Source organism: Rissa tridactyla, chromosome 3 (genome assembly GCF_028500815.1).
Source record: "Rissa tridactyla isolate bRisTri1 chromosome 3, bRisTri1.patW.cur.20221130, whole genome shotgun sequence".
In the NCBI taxonomy this organism is placed as follows: Eukaryota; Metazoa; Chordata; class Aves; order Charadriiformes; family Laridae; genus Rissa; species Rissa tridactyla.
The window spans coordinates 41,844,609-41,866,852 of record NC_071468.1 but is presented as its reverse complement, the minus strand read 5'-3'; the positions used below and the strand labels follow the sequence as shown (position 1 = coordinate 41,866,852).

The 22,244-nt window shown below is 37.1% G+C and overlaps 1 protein-coding gene across 2 annotated transcripts; it reads left to right on the top strand.

The window, feature by feature from the left end:
* The first annotated feature begins 2,580 nt into the window (after positions 1–2,580).
* EXO1 (exonuclease 1) lies at positions 2,581–21,965 on the top strand. Of its 2 annotated transcripts, XM_054195620.1 has the most exons (14): positions 2,581–2,676; positions 3,187–3,360; positions 5,052–5,171; positions 6,079–6,202; positions 6,982–7,119; positions 7,338–7,550; positions 9,701–9,888; positions 10,718–10,814; positions 11,462–11,678; positions 12,763–13,018; positions 14,256–14,748; positions 15,240–15,341; positions 19,420–19,613; positions 20,935–21,965. In XM_054195620.1, the coding sequence occupies exons 2-14, from the start codon at positions 3,200–3,202 to the stop codon at positions 21,074–21,076; spliced, it is 2,445 nt and encodes an 814-aa protein (XP_054051595.1). In that variant the 5' UTR covers positions 2,581–2,676; positions 3,187–3,199; the 3' UTR covers positions 21,077–21,965. The 2 variants fall into 2 exon arrangements, with proteins under 2 accessions (XP_054051595.1, XP_054051596.1); XM_054195621.1 differs by lacking the exon at positions 2,581–2,676 and having other exon boundaries at positions 3,072–3,360.
* The last annotated feature ends 279 nt before the right edge of the window (positions 21,966–22,244 follow it).

Genomic DNA, 22,244 nt, shown 5'->3' with positions numbered 1-22,244 from the left:
ACGTCTGGCTGGGCCTTCTGGAGTGAGACCAGGATCTCATCAGGACATATCAGACACATCACACAAGGACAATCCCATCTGATAGTTCCTACCTATGTAGGAAACAGAGGGGGAAACGAAAAAGAAAGCTCTTCAAGGCACTCTGAAATGAATTTATGCTATTGCATTTATACTAGGTATTGCATTCATGAAATATTATTTATTTACACTATTTATGGCATTTATATGCTATTCCATGAGGCCTGGAGGGACATGTACAATCATGTTGCTCAGGAATGGAAGACTTTATACATAGATATGTGTCATTTCCTGTGTGTAATTACAGACATACCAGATATCCAAACTCTGTGAAATTTCAAACAAAGCACTACATTTGATTCCTCTTCACCTCTATCACTTTTCCTCCATTCCAAGACCGTATCATGATTTCTCACTCTCTCTTCATAGACAGACATGTCCCCTAATCAGGATCCAATCACCAGCTTCACAGATCTCTGCTAAGAGCTGCTTCATAAAGCAGTTAAACGTCATGATTTCTTTTTTAATTTCAGAAAACCAGTAAATATAAACACCTCCTCCGATGCGGTGGTAATTTTTATTCTAGAGTGTTGGTAAGACTTCTGGTCCAGTGATCTCATTACTTAGAGCTGGAAACATGCACATACCCTTGTATTTATTCCACTCTTATCTGAGTACTAGCTCAACAAATGAAGCAGAAGCAGACATGTAGGTTTTTATGAGTGCGGAGAAAATATGCATAATTCAGTTTTGCATGCATAGTCTCTCTTTTGTTCTAATTCTCTCCCCATTCTTTACCAAGTTTCTAGACTGCATTTGTTCTTTTTAGTAATATATGAAGACCTACTTTCCGAAGACAAGAAACATCAGGAATAAGATAAATCTGAGACTGCTCTGGGTTCCAGCATGTGTGTTGCCAGTAGGAAGAAATTAAGGTTGACACTGTGGAGTCCCTTGTCATCCTAGTCTGTGGTATGTGCAGACCACATGTTGGCTATCAAACTATGTTTACTGTGTTTAATATGTCAAATAGGCAGAATGAGATAGTGCACCAGATGGTTAAATAGGGACTCAATTCCATGCATGAGATGTCTCAAAACATTAACTAGATTTGTGAAACAAAAATGTTATTTGTATGCCTTTTTGTGTGTAGTTGGACTATTCTTGTAAAACTCCATCGTTGCACCACTTTAAATTTCAGTATGTGATATGGATGTTCAGGGCTTTTTAAAATGAAAGCAGTTATAGTAGTATGTAAATACAGAGTTTAAAATTCTAACTTTGACCATCAGTTCTTACATTAACCCCAGGGTTTCACTGCTATAACATCTGTCCCTCACTTCTTCGTTCGCAGTCAGTGACCTGCTTCCAGTCTCTCCCTCCCTACTCACTGGGTTAGCTACAGGACTCAGTCCTGTGTCCTGCCGAAATTCTGTGATGCCTTTTGATTCCAGTATACTTAATGCTTATGACTTTCTTGTTCATTGTTATTATCCATGTGCTGTCTTCAACTGCACGTCATGGATCCTTTGCTGAAATTGAACAGATGCGGAGAAATCACTGTGAAGAATATTGTCAGAAATGAAAGGTTCAGTATGACTGTCATCTCAAAATGACTCATTTGGAATACAGGTTACAGCAATAGTACAGACTGATGGTTACTGGATTCAAGTTCCTTATTCATACCTCTACTTAGACCAGTAACTTTTACTTACTGGTGTTTAGCTTCTTTACATACAAATATTGTAAGAAAGCAACAGACACAAATACATTCTTACTCCTACAGTGGGTTTTTTGTGTTTTTTTTTTCAGCTGATAACTACCTGAAAAACTTTTCTATATACCAGCGTACAGATGTGACCAGACAGCAAGGATAAAAAGAACTGAAAATAAATGCTAAATACTATGATGACACAGTCTTTCCGGGATGTTAACCATAATTTTCTCCACTAACGACTTAGTGGTTATAGAAAATTTGCATTAGGAAGTATTGACAACACTAAGCTTTCAAACACACGTGTTAGTCCCAACATTAAGTAAGCAACGTTTGCCCATTTTTCTATGCTTTGCTGAGAGTCAGCAGAACTGAATCTGGCACGGGATGTGCTGACTCAGTGTTAAAGCACTAAATCTATTTGAGTGTATTGCATGTATTTTCATATTTTTGCAGATGGTTGAATTAGCTGCACTTCCTCGGCTAGCAGCAAATTTCACGGCCCCCTCAAAACCCCCTTCCCCATCAATTGTGGCTGTCGTACAAACACTGTCTTTAAATCCTTATTTTTCAAGCTCGATTTCAAACGAAAGAGAAGGTTCCGGAAAACTGCCGGTACACAACACAAGAGCCATTCCGAAAGGACCAGGATCTCACAGCCAGTCTGGCCAAGCACCTAAACGCCCGCTCCAACCCCCAACCCCGGAGCGGCGACCCCAAAGACCGGGCCAGGCCCGGCCGCCTCACGGGAGTGGGCAGAGCTCGCGCCATAACAGCCTCCCCGCCGGCGCGGGGCATGCTGGGACTTGTAGTCCCCCCGCCGGGGCGGGGCCAGTGCGCTGAGCGCGCGCTGCTTGAAAACCTCGGGCGACTGCCGCGCGCCACGGCCGAGCGGAGCGGGGCGCAGCGCCGCGCGCGGGTCTCCCCTTCCTCCCCCTAGTCAGGTACAGGCGCGCGCGGCGCCCCGCGGCCCCCCTGTCACCCCCTCTGTCACCCCCTCACCCCGGGCAGGGGCGGCCCGCCCCGAGGTAAAGGCGCCGGCGGCGCCATGGGGGAGACGGCCCCGAGCTGGGAGAGCTGCCTCAGGCCCTCCCGTCCTCGGCCAGGTGCCGTTCCCGGCGCCGGTACGTGCGTGCCGATCGGGGGGAGGCCGTGAGGGACGGCGCGGGGGGTATCCGCCGGCCCTTGGCCGAAGCGCGAGGAGGAGGCCGTGCCCGGCGCGCCTTGTGCTCCCCCTCGGTCCCGCTGTCCGTGGGGGAGCGTGCCCGGGGCCTGCTGCACCCCGGCTGCCTGCGGGCTTAAAGGTTTTGCATCTCTTCGGACGGCGGGAAGGAGCTCCGGCTGCGCAGGTGGCAGTCGCAGGGGCTCCTCGTGTCTCTGGTTCGGCCCAGCACCCGGTCTGCAGCCTGACCTGGCTTTCCTCGTGCTCACCCTTTTCATTTTCCCGACTGCAGTTTAAGCAACATCATGGGGATTCAGGGCCTGCTGCAGTTTATTAAGGAGGCTGCTGAACCTACCCACGTGAAGAAATACAAAGGGCAGACGGTAGCTGTGGACACCTACTGTTGGCTGCACAAAGGCGCTTATGCTTGTGCTGAAAAGCTGGCCCGAGGAGAGCCAACAGATCTGTAAGTCTTTGTTCCATTTCGGTCTCAGCCCTTTTACAAATTAAAGTTTTGTTAACTTGGCGTTTCTTGAGCTAAAAAGTAAGTTAAAGCAGTTTCACTTCTTAGCGTTGCTTCTGAATTCTCTGTCCCAGTTGTACTTTTTGGAAATGGAAATGTTGGCTGTAAGTAAATAGCTTTCCAACTGTGCAAAATCAATATGGAATTATATATTGGGGGAAAAACTCTATGAAATACTTTATAGTAAAATACCAATGACTAAGTGAATTAGTTTTTTCCAGCATGTCTCACTCTCAATTATTATTTAATCTCTCTGATGAGATGCCGTAGATGCAATTCATATGTTTCCAATCTAGTGTTGTTTTTGGGAACCTGATTTGTACGAAGTGATAGTTTGTAGATACTCCTGTGACAAAAGTTGTAATGATACTGAGGAATTCTGATAGATGTATTTTGCCCTGAATAAAGTGTAATTTTTTTTTTATTTAACATACTATATTCTTAGTAAGAGTAGCTTTTCTAATGTAACATGGCTTTTTCACTTAAACAGTGATATTTCTAAGGAAGGAAACACAAATTGTGGTTGTATTTCAAGTTCAGCTTTGGAGCTTAGATGAAACTTGCATAATTTCTTGCCCATCTCTGGAAAACTGGGCTGAACTTTTATTTTAAATTGAATATAGTTTTAAATGAAAAATAATCTTTATATCTTCAGAAATAAAGCTGTACTTATTAGTCTAGATCAAATTTCACTTAAATTTTTTGATTGTTTGATTGGAGGTGAGAAAGAGTTAGTTTGTAAATGGGTTCAAATTTTTAATTCCTGCTTCTGTTTATATGAAGAACTGTAGAGTTTCATCCAACCCTGCTACCTGCCTTTGAAGGCAGTGGAGATCCCTCAGAGTCCTGGGAACAGGATATGCTTCAGCTGAGAAAGAAACTGACTGACAGGAGAAACATTAATAGTCATAATGGTTGAATTTAACCACATGAATATTTTCTTACCAAATCTTCTTTCCATGCACAAATGTTCACTCATCTTAGACTGGCACTTTAACTGTAGTGTAGAGAGTCCTTTCACACTTTAATAACTCAATTCAAATGAATTTTATATAGCTGCAATCGTATTCGCTTCTGTCTTTCAAAAATCATAGTTATTTTTCAGTTTATGTTTTGTAGCTCTAAATCCAATTTCTTCAGTGCTCACATACTTAGATTCTAAGTGCTCTGATGTCCCAGATGTCTCCCTGCTAGAGAGGTTGTTGTTCTTGCTGTTTTAAACAATGTCTTTAAAAGAAAAAACAAACTTGAATATTCTGTTGTTGTTGAGTGCCATCGTAATGCGCTTAGTGTTTACAGAAGCTATTAGATTTTAATTCTGTGCTGCTGATAAAAAGATCTCATAGGGATCTGCAGAAATAACAGGTAAGGAGATCAGTGGTCTGAGGAAATACCTAAATTATGTCTGGAATTCCCTACAAATAAGGGAGAGGAACCAAAAAAAACCAAAATACCCCCAGCATTTAAGTGTTCTTATTTTTGTGATTCTGGGGGAATACATGGCCTGTTCAGATCCTTGAACAATAGTTAGTCCTAAACTTCCAGTTCTCCTTTCCTGCAAACAGAAAATATGCAGTAGACTTGTGCTTAACAATAAAGTTTATTGTTCTTTTCCTTTGTTATTGTTGATACAGCTATGTAGCTTTCTGCATGAAACTTGTTGATATGCTCCTCTCATTTGGAATTAAACCAATTTTGGTATTTGATGGATGCACCCTACCTTCTAAGAAGGAAGTGGAAAAGGCCCGACGAGAGTAAGTACTGAACTGTATTGATTTGCAAGCAAAGCAGTATGTTTAACACTACAACTCATTTTCAAAGTTGAAAAACTTCAGACTTCAGCTAGGTAGAAATCTCTGATAAACTTTCCTGCAGTGTAGTGTTATTTCATTTAATTTACATTTAAAAATCATACCAACCTCTTCTTAGAGGTTCTATTCCAAAAATAGAAATGCACTTCATAAATGAAAGCGCTTTTATAGAGGAAGGAAGTAAACCTCTGAACATTAGTTCCCGTAATGCATTAAAGGCTTTTAGTTTACCCGCCCTCTAGACAAAAATACTTCTTCCCAATGTAATTTTATTTAAAAATAACACCACCTTCTTCATTTCTCTGCAAATAATCAGATAAACTTGTTCCAGGTTTGGTCCTTATATAATGGGACTTTTCAGTGAAGTGGTGAGAATTTTTCACTGTTTTTGTTTATAAATTCTCATGGGACGTATGTTTCCTTCGGTGTGCAGTGAACAATTTCCAATATTTGGAATGAAGTAAATGATGCCTTCTGTCCTCTAAAACAATAAGTATCTAATGTCAGATACTCTCAAATTCCATTAAATCTATTTTACTGCAACCTGAGAGTGGGTGGATCTTTTCTTTTACACTGCTGATTTCAGTTGCCGACTTGTCACTGTTTTCTGAGAAAACATTATAAACTTCAACATGCCAATCTAATCATCCTTGTCAATACAATTATTTAGTTATTCCTGTGTTTTAAAAAATTGCACAGTAGAACAGATCTGGGAAGTGTTCGTATGCAAAACAGATTATTCCCCCTCCCTCCCTCCCCTTTCTACCTGTCTCTCTCAGTCCTTTCTGCTACTTGTTCTTTTAAGTGGAAAATAGTCTGAAATTGGTGGATATTTTTGTTTATCTTTCAGGAAGCGTCAAGCCAATCTTCTGAAGGGGAAACAATTGTTGCAGGAAGGGAGATTGTCAGAAGCTAGGGAATGTTTTGGGCGCAGTGTAAATGTTACCCATGTCATGGCTCATGACGTTATTAAAGTAAGTTGTCAATGCTGTTGATACTGACAGTTTTTAAAAAAAACCTACGCAGTAGATAGGATGTCATACTCTGCTTTTATATGGCTACGTGACTACCTCTTGTAGACAAGAAAAATATTCCCCCCTTCTTAGCTTCTGATTGTCCTGCATACATTAGATTGCTAGGCACAATTAACAAACTTTAACTTCACTTCAAGTTTATTATGCCCAGTTGTATAAATAATGATGATGTCTCAATTGAAATACATCTCTTTTTACTGCTATTAAGTGACTTTGGTAGCACCAACAGTTTTATTTTGCCACACAAAAGCTAAACGCTGTTTTTATTTTTTGTCCTCCCCTCAGCTAGTTTCTGAGAACAGACTACAGAGAAAATTTTGGCTGCTTAAAAACCTTTCTAATAGCTTTATGCTGTCCTTCCACTGCAGTTGTAGGATCTTTATCAAAATAGTATTATGTTTGTTCTAGTGCCGTTTTCCTTTGTCCAGAATGTAACTTGCATGAGTTTGAAGCTGGCACCCGTGGTCAGATGCAGTGAGCATAGTGTTACAGGCCAACGCAGGAAAGGTTTTTTCTTTTGTAAACTAGACTATGTAGGTCTAAATTGCTTGAAACTTGAGTTTTGTGTAAGAAATATCAGGCTCTAATGTGGGGTGGGGTGTGATTAAAAAGATCACGGTTTCAGTTTATTGAGGTGGAGTTTCTTACGCTTTCAGATGTCTTAAGATAATTACTGAAAATTGATGCAAAGTACTTTTATGATTCTTGTTTATGTACAGGCTGCACGAGCTCGGGGAGTTGATTGTATTGTTGCTCCTTATGAAGCTGATGCTCAGTTGGCTTATCTTAATAAGACTGGCATGGTTCAAGCTATAATTACAGAGGACTCTGATCTTTTAGCTTTTGGATGTAAAAAGGTATGGAAGAAAATATTAATAGCCTTTACCTCTTGCTGGTATCTTAAAAGCAGAGTTTGAAGTTGCCAAATGTGTTCGATGTATGGATTTACTCTTCTACAGTAAATGGGGGAAACAGAAGAGATGACAATAGCACTTGGTGTGTTGTTTTTCCCACCAAGTGAAACAAACTAACTTATGGGTGGAAATTATTGTTTTCACTTCCTCTTAATTTCCAGGTGTTTCTGAAAATTGACAAGTTTGGAAATGGACTAGAGATAGATCAAGCTCGACTAGGAAACTGCAAGCAGCTTGGAAATGTATTTACAGAAGAGAAATTCCGCTACATGTGTATTCTTTCTGGTTGTGACTACCTCTCGTCAATTCATGGAATTGGTTTAGCTAAAGCATGCAAGTTACTAAAATTAGCCAACAATCCAGATATTATAAAGGTAAACTTGGTTTCATTTGTTCATGTGTTTTGTGTGTTTGCTTTTTGGGAGCCTGTATCTGTATATATGAAATTAACACTGAATTGAAAATACATGGGGGGTGTCCTTGACTTTCTCCATTTTGAGGAGAATGCTAAAAGAAGTATTTTTTTACCCGTGCTTTAGACAGATGCTGAGCTAAACTTACTCAAGTCTTGAAGTTGTTATATATTTAATGAAATACACCAATGTAAACTTAAACTAAGAATTGTTCTAATCCTTCAAGGGCATATTCTATTTGAGGACAGACTTAATTTTTTTGTAAGACTCCAGATTTTTGTTATTCTTTTTTTTCCTCGCATTACCTGCTCTTTCTCCAGTTTTTGTAGATTAGTTATTAGAACTGCTAATTGAACTCTGTTACTTTTGCATAAGTACAATTTTGTCTATGTGGAGGAGGGGCAGGGATTGGGAATCTTATTTGATTCCTGTTTTGCATTTAATTACATACATATGGATACAGACATTTACATATTAAAAACATTGTTATGGAAGAAAAATTTGGTATAGTGCAAAACAAAAAAATTAGCTGGCTTTTTTTTCTTATCCAATGCATGGAATGAAAACAAATCTACTATTAGGAAATGCAGAGGCTAAGAGAGTGGGGATAACTTCTGTGTAGGTAGTAAGGGAGAAGAGAGTTTTTAAGAGCAGATAAGAAAAATACTTTACATGGCTGTCTTAAAGGCAGGTAAATCTAATCCAGAAAAGCATTTGAATATGCAAACTAATTAACTTGGTGTATTATCTTCTTAAGTTACTTGTACGTTTTAGTGTTTTTCTCACACAGGCTGTATGCAAAGAACTATGATTTTTAGTTTTAAAATGTTTTATATCATGGAATCATTTAGGTTGGAAAGGACCTTTAAGATCATTGAGTCCAACCATAAACCTAACACTGCCAAGTCCACCACTAAACCATGTCCCTAAGCACCACATCTATACGCCTTTTAAATAACTCTAGGGATAGTAACTCGATCACTTCCCTGAGTAGCCTGATCCAATGCTTGACAACCCTTTCAGTGAAGAAACTTTTCCTAATACCCGATCTAAACTTCCCCTGGCGCAACTTGAGGCTGTTTCCTCATGTCCTATCACTTGTTACTTAGGAGAAGAGACTGTCCCTCACCTTGCTACAACCTCCTTTCAGGTCATAGTAGAGAGTGATAAGGTCTCCCCTTATGTAAAGCAGGCATCAAAGCAACTGGTTTTGTTGGCTTTTGTGGAAGTAAAAAGTGAACTTTGAACTTTTCCCATAAGAACCGTGATTTTGTTGAAGTTAATGTATCTATCTTATTTTGAGCAAAGTGTCAGGATTTAATCATGTGAAAAACTTTCACTTAGTAATTTGTCATGTGATTCATCACAGCTGTCTTCCAACAGCGTTGGGAAGTCATGATTGAGTCAAAGATACCAAGTAGTCCAACAGTGCCAGTTCGAACTCATTTTTCTTAGTGAGTTGAGTAAACTTCCCTTTACTTAGGATGCATGGCCAAAATACCCCTGATGTTTTATTTAGGGAGGAGGAGAGATTCTTGCCTCTGGCAGTATGACAAACGATCTTCAAAAGAAGATAATCTGCCTTCTGTGAAACTGAAAAACATAGTGGTCAATGAATTAATAGGAACTTCTTTTAGAGTGGTGTAGTAACAATGTATAGGAGAAGTTACCAGATCAATCTGTAGCCGTTTTAGGATGAGTAATGGGGGAGGTTGGGGAAGAAATTGGTTAGTTTTGATTTTGTACCCTAAAAACAGCCATATATTGCTTATGTGTTCTGGTAATATGAATAATAAAATTTGATATGCATTAGTTTTAACAAATATACTTTAGGAGGTGCTCTGTATTTATAGTCAGATTTTGTATTTATTTATTGGACAAGAAGTCCTTGTGAAGAGTTAAATTGTGTTATTTATATGATTGTAAACAGCTTATGAGTAGGAAAACAATGTACTAAACTTCTTTTTTCCTCTCCTCTGTTTAAGTTGAATCTGTTTGTTGTAACACATTCTATGTTTAATGAAAAGCAATGATACTTAATAATTGACATGTATTTAACCTTTTGTGTAACCCATTTAAATGAAGCAGTTAAGCTTTTTTTTTTTGGACAGGTTATTAAGAAAATGGGGCAGTACTTGAAGATGAATATAACAGTACCAGAAGAATACATACAGGGTTTTACACGAGCCAATAATACATTCCTTTATCAGTTAGTTTTTGATCCTGTCAACAGAAAATTAGTTCCTCTGAATGCATATGGTGATGATATTGATCCAGACACACTCATTTATGCAGGACGGTATCCTTTATGTGTTGAAACAGCAGGGTGGGGAAATCAGGGTGAGCAGTTGTGGTTTCTTATACTATTTTCCATTGTATCTCTGCTATTGACTAAAGCCTGGTTCTTCTGCAATCTTAAAAAGTTGTGGGGTTGTTTGGGTTTTTTTCCTTTTCTCTTTTGTTTTGATTCTAATTTATTTAAAAAAAAAAAGTCCAAGGGGTAACTGGGTGACCTAACATTGACATGTCATTTTAGGCAGAAGGTTTTTTTTTTGTTTTTATTTTTTAGAAACCAACTCATTAAATACATGTTATACTTAAATTGAGTTGCTTTACAGCTGTCTGTAACTTCTGTGTGTGTTAAGTGTGTTATAATCTCTGACAGTTTAATTCTTGTAATCAGTGTTCAACTCATTCCCTAATCTAAGCGTTCCCTGTTCTCTCCCTATAGAATAAGTAGCATTTTGCCAGTTTGTGCATCATAAATTTCAGCATGGAAGATTAGGAAAATGAAGAAAGAGAGGGGACTGTTGAAGTAGTTACTAGCTTTGTATGTTCTTCAAGCCAGATAATCTCTGGCACTTCCAGAAATTAAGAAAAAGATGGTAACTTTCCTGTTGATCATTGAAGGTTTTCCTTTTGACTTTCATGATTTGTCAGGTACTGCAGATCTATTACAATTGCTGTTGCATCAGATTGAGCCATGAGTACTAGTATTAATGCTTTTGGTTAATATTCTAGCAATGCTTTTGGCATAAAAATGGGAAACGGCTATTCTAACTTTCATGCTACAGTTCTTGAAATGTATTATAATATTCAGATATTTTCCCTTAATATGATGGGGACAGACACTTTGGTGATCTTACTGCATTTCAAATTGCCATTGGCAACATTGATATCGATACAATGGAACAAATTGATAACTATAACCCTGACACTGCACAGGTAATATCTTTGTTCTACGGTGTCCTGGTTTGAGGACCAGGACCTTTTGTTACATACAGAGATTTTGACATGGGTCTGAATGTTTATGGAAAAACATGATTGAATGTTATTCACAACTGACTTGGCAGCGAAAGCTATTCTGCTGTTACAGAAACTGTGGTCCCACAAACACATAGCTCTCATTCTCTGTACGGGTAAAATCTTACTTTTCAAGACATTTGACTTTAATATTTGTTTTCCTGTCAAACTTTTTTGATAAGTCCTTAATACTATTGACAGAAGTAACTGATTTAAAAAGAAATTTCTCAAAGAGTTTTGGAGTATATGATTTCTTCCAAGTATATAAGTCTGAGGAAGATACTTTACCAAATTAGCCTTTTTGAATAGAAATAAAATTTAAACTTTTAATTTTGTCTGAGTAGTTAGTTACTTGGGCCATACTGGAATGAAGTAGTCATGGCAGCATACAAAAAAAATAATTTGTATTGAAAGCTTGAGAAATGTGGTAACAAAAAGAAAATGTTTGTGTAGAATGTGTCAGCAGGTGGTGTGCAAATGTCAAAATGTCCTTATATACTAAATCAGGAAATCATATGTGGAAGACAAAAATTATAAACCTGTGTCTTGTTTTTCAATATTTTTTTTAGCCTGTGCAGCAGAGAAGTTGTGGCTGGAATGACAAACATTCTAATCATGTAAATAGCATTTGGAGCAGAGACTACAAGCCTGGCCGTAATGCAGATACTGTTCTTCCTAAAATGCCTTTACCAGAGAAACAAACAACCAGAGGCATGGAGAAGATAATTAGTGTTAAAGGGCTAAAACTTCCAGGAAAAGAGCTCTTGGCAAAAAGGCCAAGGAATGGTATGTTTTTATTAAAATAAGTGTATCAATAACAATAGATGGTTGTGGGGAAAGGAAGGATTTCATCTTTAACTTGATGTCATGAGATTTTTAGAGGCCTAACTCTAGCTTTTATTGCCTGTTTTCAGTTTTTGACAAGCTGCAAGATGAGCCATAATACTTAAGCGTACATAATGATTAAGGATGGCAGCAAACTTTCAGCAGCACTTGATTTTAACTTTTTTAATTTTTTGGGTTTTTTCAATTTTAATAACAACTGTTCTATTTTTAGATATTTTTGGTTTTAACTTCTATCTTATAATGGCCTGTGAAGAAATGTTTTTCCTAGACTTGGTATTTGGTGAGACAGAAAACTTAAAGAACGTTTTCTGTACTCTTCTAACACCATGCTGCCTGTATCCCATGTATAGGTATTCTTTACTCCAACTTTCCTTGCTTTCTGTAGTAAATCTGTGCTATCTTGTCTTCTATACCACCGAAGTTATATGTGACGAAATAAACGGTGAGCTTGTAATAGAAGGGACACTCCTTTGTTCCCATTGTGCCTTATCTGATATGTTAAGTATTTTTTGTTTCTTCTGCTCCCTTTGCTTTCTCATTTATGCTGCTAGGGCTCCTTTTTTTGCCTTTGTTATTCCTGATATCTTCATACTCCCTGGTTTAGAATCATAGAATAGTTAGAATCATCGAATGTTAGAGTTGGAAGGGACCTTAAGGTCATCTTGTTCCAACCCCCCTGCCATGGGAGATTATCAAGATTTGTACTTAGTTTAGCAGCCTGCCTTTAAGTCAAGTTCAGTTTTGCTGTCAAAGTGTTTAAAAACAAATAAACAAAAACCCCCAACAGCCAAACAACATCATCATATTTCATTTCAGCTGTTCTGCCTTCACTTCATCTACTTTTTTGTAGAAAGTTACTTTTAGGGCTATGTACTAGAAAACAACTTTGTTAAAGTCTTCTGAACTGTAAAGCCAAGAATTTTCCTACCAGACCTTGCTAATACTTTTAAGCCTGGGAGAGTATATATGTAATGCTCAGTTCTCTCATAGTTAGTTACTACAGTGATGTTTAAATTGTTTTTAGATTTAGAAGAAATCTCAGATGGAGATCTGTTGAACCAATACTCATTTTCCAAAGCAAAAAAATTCAAGAAGGAAAGTGATGATGATGGTCAAGCACAAAAGAGTGTCTCAGCAATACAAAGCCTTGATTCTTCAGGGAATTCTGTCACTCAAGAAAACTCTAACTCCTTGCCTAGAGTTAGAAATAAATTTGCTTCCTTTCTACAAAGGAAAAACAAAGAGAAAGATGCTGTAATTGTTCCAGGAACAAGAAGCAGGTATGCTTGCATCATGTGTTTTAATAAGTAGCAAAATGCTATTTGTTGTCCTAGTTGCCAAAATAACCTGAATACTGAAAATAAGAAAAATAGTACCTTGGACTTCTTATGCAATGGTGTTAACGCACCTGTAGTCCTGAATGGAGATGGACAACCCTTTGTGCTAGATGTGCTATCTATGTGTGATATAAATGATGTCAATTTTTTGCTGCCGAGACAAAGACGCTGGGACTACTCAGTACAGTCTAGTCCGTGGGTATCAGAATTAATTAAGATTTGGCCATATTTCTTTTCCAGGTAAAGGTCATATGACATCTCTCTTAAAAGTATCTGCTTTGTGCTAAATATGTGAGCAGTTGCTCATATATTGACTTATGTTGACAGGGTTTTTTGTTTCAGTAAAGCCAAATGTGGTCATGCTGTATGCCAAATACCTATTCTTATCCCATCCCATTCAGTTCACGCTCCTGATCTCTGAACCAACGTTTTGAGAAGAAGGACTTTGCATTTGTTAGGTTTTTTAAGCTGCTGGTTTTTTTTACTTGCGTTTTGCCACACTTGAATTGATTTTACAAAGCATTATCACAACTATGTCTCTTATTGTGTAATTTTTATCTTAAATAATTTGGATTTTTTTGAGCAGTATAATTTTACAGAACAGTCTTAATACTGATGTTATTTAGCTTTAATGCACACCTTCCTGAGCTGAGAGTCTTGTTATGTTGCATTAAAAATTAAGAATTGTCAGTGATGGTAGGTTCTTCTCTAAAGCAATGCTCAGTTTCTTAAAAATTTCTGATTTGTACTTTTAGGAGCTGCTGCTACAGCATGGAAAAAGACCTAGATAGGTTCTAGTTTCCTTAATAAAAAGTGCTGAGGTGTTACACTACTGTTCAGCTTTATGATAATTGATTAATATATTCTTAAATCTTATAGAATTCTGAGATGTTTCTCTTTTTCAGATGAAGAACCTTAACCTTATTAGTATTTGTCAATTAGTATATGTCAACGAATTACATGTTTACAGAGGCTTTTTCCCCCCCTTTTTTTACTGTTTTATCTGTTAAATGCCTCCCTGAGGAGCTAAGACTTTGCCCATTGTCAAAATAATTTGTGTCTATAAGTGCACTTCAAAAATAAAATTGGCGGATAGAGGCAACTACTGGATTTTGGAGATGAAGTACTCGTTTGCAGTAACTTCTCCCTTGCCTTCATTTTTTTTCTTTAAATTTTTTAGGTTTTTCTGCAATGATGGAATTACGTTTGGTGGTGGAGCAAAGAAGGATGACAGTGATCTAACTGAAGATGCTGAGTGGGATTGCCAGAAACGGGAAATAAAACATGTAGCAGAAGATGTTTCTCAGTTTTCAGAAACTGAAAAATCAACAAGGACTATCTTTACACCTCCTGGAGAAACGCAGAAAAGTTGCTTCCAGTGGTTTAGCAGCCGTGTAAATAATTCGGGAAATCCTGGTCCATCTCATACTGTATTTTCACAGCAGTTTCACCAACAGAGAAACAACTGTATGGTATCCCAGGAAGACTGGGTTAATGGGGTACAAACAGAGAGTGCGGCAGCATCTGACAAATTGGAGGAGGAATCCTCCCCCTTAATGGAACTGGAACAGTCATCATGTTCTCAAAGGTCTTGTGAGCCAGCAGAATGCAGTTTGGAGTCTTCAGAAAAACTGCAGGTGTCTAACAGTGGTTCAGATGCAGAAGTAAGAAAAGTAGGTGTTCCTTCAGCATTTGCTTTCACTTTAAATCATAAAAGAAATTGGGCAGTCTCTTCTTTAAAATGATACCCTGTAGATTATGTAGCTCGTGCTAACAAAACTTGTCAATGCTTAATGCAGTAGTGTAGAATGGATAGACTTAGTTTAAATCAAGTCTGGGTTTAGTTTGTTTTCAGTCTTTCCACTGCTTTCACTACCGTGGGTCAAAAAAAAAAAACCTGGTAGGCTAGCTCTTCTTCTCTGCTTTTGTTAGTCCCTGAAGAAGTCCTTTCAGAAAGCATATGTGTGTCACCATAGTGTTGCTTGCTGAAAATAAGCCCAGGTTTTGTATAAATTCTTAAAATTGCTGAAAACATTATACCTTTTAAAGTATATATGTGGTAGATATAAAAATATACATTGTGTGGGGAAAGAAAAAAAAAAAAAGAAAAAAACCCACCCCAACCAAACCGTATTAAAACCAAATTAATTTTATCTTGATGAAGGAATCTGACTCCAATTCAAAACTGGCTGATGATAAATGTACTCGGTCTCCAGTATCTTCTGCTATTCAAACTGACAGAAAAAATAAGAACATGAAGACAAAGGTAAGGATGCTGAAAATCAATTTTTGTTGTCTTCTAGTTCATTATAGAACTTAATGAAAGAATCCTAAGCGATGCACCTGTTGGCAAGAGAAAACTAAATTCTTATGCATCCATATCAGAGCTGAGATGAATTATAACCAGGCCGCCTGTGAATGATATCACAGTTGCAACTTGTTTGGGGATTTTTAAACACTTTAGTATAAAGTAAGAAGCTAAGGCAAAAAACTACTTCATTTTTCTCGGGCATGGTAAATACACAGGTTTTATGGTGCAAATTGCAGTCATGTTCATAATCCAGATATAGTTACAAGGTACAACCTCATTTCACTGCTTGTCGTGATAAATCTGCTAGTTCAGGGTCTCCTTCCTCTTGGACTAGAAAAAGCATGTTTAAATGTCAAAATATGTAAAGGTTTTAGTCAACCTTTCTTGTTTAACGGCTTTATTTAAAAGCCTTGTTAGACACTAATGAATCAATATGGAAGGACAGTCAACTGAAATGTGGGCTCTGATGGAAAATTATTTTTCCTATTGGCTGGGCACATGCAATTTGTCTACTATGTGGTTTCTTAGATGTCTAAGTATAAACTTATGTGCCTTGTCTTTGTGAGATTTCTAAGAGCTTTAACTATTTGTCTAGTTTACAAAACTTCCAATACCTTAACAGTTAAAACTGGTCTAACTCCTTAAGGCATTGTCATTAGAATTGGCCGGAAGATTCATAAATCAAAGGAAGATGCTTTCATTCTTTTGCGTACACCCCTACTAACAGATTAAAAATCACAAGTGTCTCTCTGCTGAACGAGAATATTGCGTGTGGCTTGTATAATAGTGACATCTTGTGGTTATTGTTAGTAACTTCTGTGTTAAGCTGGAATTTACTTCTTTTTTCTGGAACACCTAATGACAAAAATTGATTCTTTTTCATTAGATTAAGATTTTGTCCACTTCTCCTCAACAAAACTGAGCAATGAAATGAAATCATCCTGGGACTTGGAATTTTGTTACTTTGTTTTTAAGAATGTATTTAATATGTTTCACTTAATGTTTTGTTCAGCTTAAAGGTACATTGGGAGAATGAATATACTAATTACTGGAGAATACGCAGTATGGAACTACTGTGGTAATGTAGGCATCATAGATTAAAAAAAATTCAGAATGCTTGGAGTTCTTCAGACAATAGGAATCTGCTGAATATCTGTGAGGACAGTAGGGTTACTTTAAAGCAAGTGGCCATCAGGAGGATTTCCCTTGCTTATTTCCTTGGCCATACATTCCCTCTGCGTCCTTGGTGCTGGTAATAGTACTTAAAATGAATGGGACCAGAAAACTGACCTGGCTGAAAACTACTTGACAACAACTAAAAGGTCAATTATCTTGGGCCTTGGGCCTACCCAGACTCTCAGGCTTGTGTGAGTCGTAGCACCAGTGAGACCATTGGAACAAGTTACCAGAATTGAAGAGGGGGAGGCAGAGATAAGGAGTGATGCTTTTGGCTCAGTTTTCCCTTAGGGTTGCTTACTGCAGGTGTTTAAACAAGGGAAATCTTTGCTGGTGTTAAGTACAGTAAAAGATACTGAAGGGAATAATAAGTTCCAGATTTAGGGAAGCAGGTGTCTATCACTTAAAACATAAATTATTCTGATTTGAGTAAGCTGAATAACATAGCTGATCTGTAGAGATTTTTAAAAACTGGGGGAGGCAATTTGGGAAAGTTGTCAACGGTTATCACGGTTCCAATCTAAAATGTGAAGTGCCTAGCTAGTCAATTCTTATATCAAAACTAACAGAAGCTTTTATGTAACAGATGCATACAAGATAGTGAGCTCCCCAGGATCTTGTAGTGTTTTCTGTGATACTATTCTAGCTGTGGTTTTTACTGCTAATTATTTTCTACAATTGCTATGAGCTCAGCAAAGAGGCGAATATTGACAAAAGAAAAGAGTATTCTACTCTGGTTTTAAGTTTCTTAGTGGGTGTTCGACATGCAGTTTTCTCTATTTTTGGCTTAATTAAATTAGGTCACAAGTCTGATGTAATTCGGTACCAAAAAGAAATGTAGGATTATGGGTGGCTTCACACTTTTTGCAAAATAAATGAGGTAATAGATAAGCAGCAAAATACTATAAAGCAGAGAGTTTTAGGATTTTATTTTTATTTTTCCTAGTATTCTCGTTCCAATTTTTAGCCTGCATCTTAAACACTTTATTTTTTCCCTAATTTTTCTTGGGATTCCAAGATCTGCCTAGTCTATTCAGGTAGAAACAGTGTTGCCTCAATAAAAAAACTGTATGATGAGTGTGTGTGGTGCAGGGATGACAAAATGCAATGTTGTTTTGGAAAGAACCAAGATATGAGCTCTCTTTGAAGAAGAGGCTGCCAACATCTTTTATTTTAAGGAGAAAAAAAAAAAAAACAAAAGGGTTAGGTGATCAATAGCAAGTACTTACATGAGGAAGAGCTGTTTGCATTAGTTAAGTGAAACACCTGAAGTAGGCAGAGCTGTGCCATCTTCTAAAGATAATCCAGCAAAACAGAGAAGAGGATTCGTTAAAGCAAAATGCTTTATTCTTTATAGTAAATAAAGCTTATATCTCTCATTTGGATACAATGTGGGTGTCCTAAACTAATCTTATGTAGTCAACTGTAAAATAAGAACTTCTTACAACAGTAAACAGTCACCATATCTTCTGTAGATATTGTATTTTGATAATTGTTTTGGTCCTCATAGTGACAGACAAAAGCTAAAATAGCAGGCTGGAAGTGATTGATCACTTAGCTGGTAATTGTAAGTAGTTCATATTCTACAACGAAGTGGCAGAATGGCTCAAACAGTAAAACGTTCTAGTGCTTCCAAATGGCTAATTTAAAAAAATTTGGGGAAAACAATAAATGTATGTAAGACAGAAGGAAATGATGGAAAATATGAATAAGCCACTTAAAACTTTCTTTGCCAAATAAGTTCATAACTTTGTCTAAAAGCACTTTATATGTATTTAACTATTGTGACATGATTATGCACATATAGTACAAATAGGGAGAGAGTGATTAAATAGATAGCAATTGGTATTACTTTTAATTTATGAAGTGTGGTAAGCTACTCACAGGAAAAAAAAAATCCTGTAGATCAGACTTTAGCATGTTTCTTCTATTTAACAATAGAACTCATTACTTTTTGTGCATGAAGTTCAAAAAGGCAAAAAGGATCAACAATATTGTATCTGTATTAGAAAAGCATGATAACAGCAGTCTGAGTAGCTATCAGCTGGTTAGCCTGGTATTGACCCCAGGAAAAATTACAGGAATATAAGAGATTGTGGTTAGAGATGAAAATGGGAAATGTAAAATTCACACTGACTGACATAATTATTATAGGAATTAGGCCATGTCAAAATGAGTTTCGTGTACTTGTAAACACGTAAAAACAGAGTCAGTGCTTGGAAACTGATAAGGGAATTGAAAATGAGGCACGCTTTTTTTTTAATAACAGGGGTGATGAATAGCTAGAATAAATGATATCATGAACCCATGTATTTTTCTCTTAATTGATGTGTTCAAATTTGACTGGTTGCATTTGAGAGAGAGATTCTGACAAAGCACAGCTCTCTTGAGTTCCAGGTACAGAAACCTCGTAAGAAGGTCCAGCTAGAGGTCTAGTGATCCTTGGGATATAATCATACTGATATCTGTGCTCTGCTTAGATTTTGTGAAAAACAGTCATATGTGACACAGTGATGCCAGAGAGTAGCTTCTCTTAAAATTCTGAAAGCTGACATTGGAGAATCTGTTATGCTTTCATGTGAATGTATGAGAAATGTGTATTTGCAACTTTTTAGAATACAAAGACCTATAGAAACTGATTTGCCAATTCTTAGAGCTGCATTATGTCTAATGTGTTGGAGATGCCTTTTTTAGATTATAGAAGCTACCTAAGTATACCTTGTTGTGGCAATTCAGATTGCATTATCTCAACAGAATGTAAAGCACTTTATTTTTTTATTATAAGCTTTGCAGCATAATATCTGTTGCTTATAGGCTGTCATTTAACCATTTGTGCTATAATACTAAAATCTCACAGGTTCCTGGTTTACAAAAATCCAGTTGTATAGGATCACGTATTGTAACAAAGCTCAAGCCATTGATACCAGCTAAAGCAAGCGGATTAAGCAGGAAACTGTCACCTGTGCAGAAGAGAAATCACTGTGATGCTGAAAATAAGCTGGGACTTCAAGCCACCATTAGTGAACTCCGGAAAAACTTCCAATTTAAAAGGTGAGTTGCTTTAACCCTCTACTTAGTGCCCTGTATACTTCCCCACCCCTAAAGAAACAGTTTTCAAAGCAGACTACGCATCTCTTCCACACAATTTAATAAAGGTAGTAACTTGATAGATATTTTCTACATACAATTTTTAATTTCCTAAGCTTGATATAACCGTGAAGTATGATTTGTGGTAAATATGCTCTTCTAATAACTTCCTCCTTTCTAACAAGGAAAAAACTCAGATAAAATTCATTTATTGAAGTACTGCATTTTGTTTAACATAATTTATACAAAAATTATTACTGTTGTTTGACATCAAATACCAAAAGGTGTAAGTCAGATGAAAGTATTTTTTTTAAGTTTGGGCCTTACGGTAGGCTATTATAAACACACAACTGATTTCTGTTTAAAAAATATTACTTACAGTATTAACAGTTTTAGAAATCTCACTTTTTATTGTCCTTTTGGTGCGGGTTAAGAATGATGGTATCAAAGAGGAAGCAAAAGTGTTTGTGTATGTATTGCTCAATCTCTAATTGGCAATATCTGAGCAGGGTTGTTCACAGGGAGAAAATTCATATATTTTGATTTATCAGAATACAGGCAGATAAACAGAGTGAGCCTAGATGGCACTCTTCCTTTTCTCTGCTGATGGTTTCAAGACTTAGCTCCCAACATCCACATTTTATCCATCCAGTTGTGGTAGGTCTGTGACTTCTGCATATATACTCGAGATATATTTTTGTATATATTACTGACTTCTATGTAAATAAATTACTTGTTTATTAGCTTTCAGGGCATTCTTTTCTTAATTTATTTCACAAACCGTTTTTTATCACTGCCAGGACTTAGCTCTGAGTTTTCTGTTTATTGTTTTTGTCAGATTTTAAAATATTTCTAAATTAGCCTTATGTCTTAAGAATTATATCGCCTGATGGCAAATAAATCATGTGGGACACTAATCTGTTCTGTCCTAATGTCAAGACTCGCAGGATATATATGAAACTACAGTTATTTAGAAGACTTAACAACCCAGAGTAGTATGGGGTACATACAGTCTTTCAGATATAAAGCTAATAGCTATCATTCTGTCACAGGATAACTGGAACGGTTGAAATCCCTTTCAGTTAAGTTGTTCAGTTGTAGTGAAATTGAAATTAAAACTTTCCATCGCAAATGTTTGTTTATTTGGGCTTATTCATAGATGAGTGGGTAGTTAGTGTGGGGTCTTGCTTTATTTTAACCCATATGTTCTTACAAGCCTGTGGTTAGAAACATATAATATCATTAATGTTCTTGGGCTTTGTTTTTTCTTTGTTTTTTTGTGCAGAGAGTATGAAAAACTTCCTTCTTGTAAAAAGTCAGATCCGTTATCTCCAATCAAAGATAATATACAGCTCACTCCAGAAACAGAAGAAGAAATCTTTAATCATCTGGAACGTAGTCATGTTCAGAGAGCTATATTCCAATGAACTGTATGCTGTGCACAACACATTTTTAATCATTGTCAAAAATTACTTTCTAGAAACTTGATCAATATAGAGAAGATGCTTTGAAAACCAACTATTTATTTTAGTCTGTTTATTATATATTTTAGTCTGTTATATATTTAGTCTGTTATTGTGTTGTATACGCAATCCAAGTTTCTACAATAGCTATGGCTTTGCCTTTGCACAACAGCAGCAGAACAAGTTTGTGTCTTAATTTTTAATAGCTGATCACTTCTTTGCCTCTTCCTTCTTTCCTCTTGAGCCTAATCTGGCCCCAAGGCAGGAGTAAAACTGCTGTTTGGTGTTCATAACAGCCTTCACTATACTTCCAACACTGCGGTAACTATTTGTTTCCCCTATAAGGTAAGATCTGCTCTCTCAACAGTTAGCTTTCTATTTGATACAGTCATGTTGTTGGTGGGAATAACTGGGGAACTGCAGAAAAGAATATCACAAATACTTGGTCCCCAAATTCTCACATTGATAGAATCGTCTCTGAAGAAATACAATGTGTCCTTTGTTTTACCTGCTCCTTCCATGTTTGTAGTCTTATCCAACAACAGGACACATAATATCAGTCCTCGGAACTAAAGGTTACAAAAGAGCGTTGTCCTCACAACAAACGAGGTTTCAGTCTTCAACAGCTGATCAGCAAAAGGGAAAGAATCCAGGAGGCTAGAGCCCTTGCTTTGGATGACTGAATTATCATGAAGTAATACAATGGAATTTCAGATTTCTCCCTTTAAAATCTGGATTTGAGTCAATGTAAAGATATGTCTAATTTTTTTCCTTTTTAGGAAAGGATAGTGTCTCTTTCTGCAGCAGATAAAGGTACCTTTGAAATGTACCCTTTCCATTCCTGAGATTAATACTTTCCCTCCATCTTTGAGCTTTTTGCAAAATTTTAAAGGTTGAAATTGACTTATGAGAGGCAGGGTGGGTTTTTTTAATTGCAGTGTACTCTTTCTCCCTAAGAGAACTTGCATCTATGAAACTAAGGTGACCCAACAGCCTGAAATTACAAAGAAGCTGTACAGCAGAACAGGTTATTTGTACATTTGTGGGGGCAGTCCTCTTATTTCTACATTTGGGTTGGGTATGGGTTGGGTATGGGATATAAGGGATTGAATCAATGATGCTCCAGGACAGG

Coding starts and splice junctions, on each gene's coding strand:
- EXO1 (XM_054195620.1), top strand. CDS start 3,200: ATGGGGATTCAGGGCCTGCTGCAGTTTATTAAGGAGGCTGCTGAACCT. Junction 7,551..9,700: donor ACAATCCAGATATTATAAAG/GTAAACTTGGTT, acceptor TTTTTTGGACAG/GTTATTAAGAAAATGGGGCA. Junction 14,749..15,239: donor CAGATGCAGAAGTAAGAAAA/GTAGGTGTTCCT, acceptor ATCTTGATGAAG/GAATCTGACTCCAATTCAAA.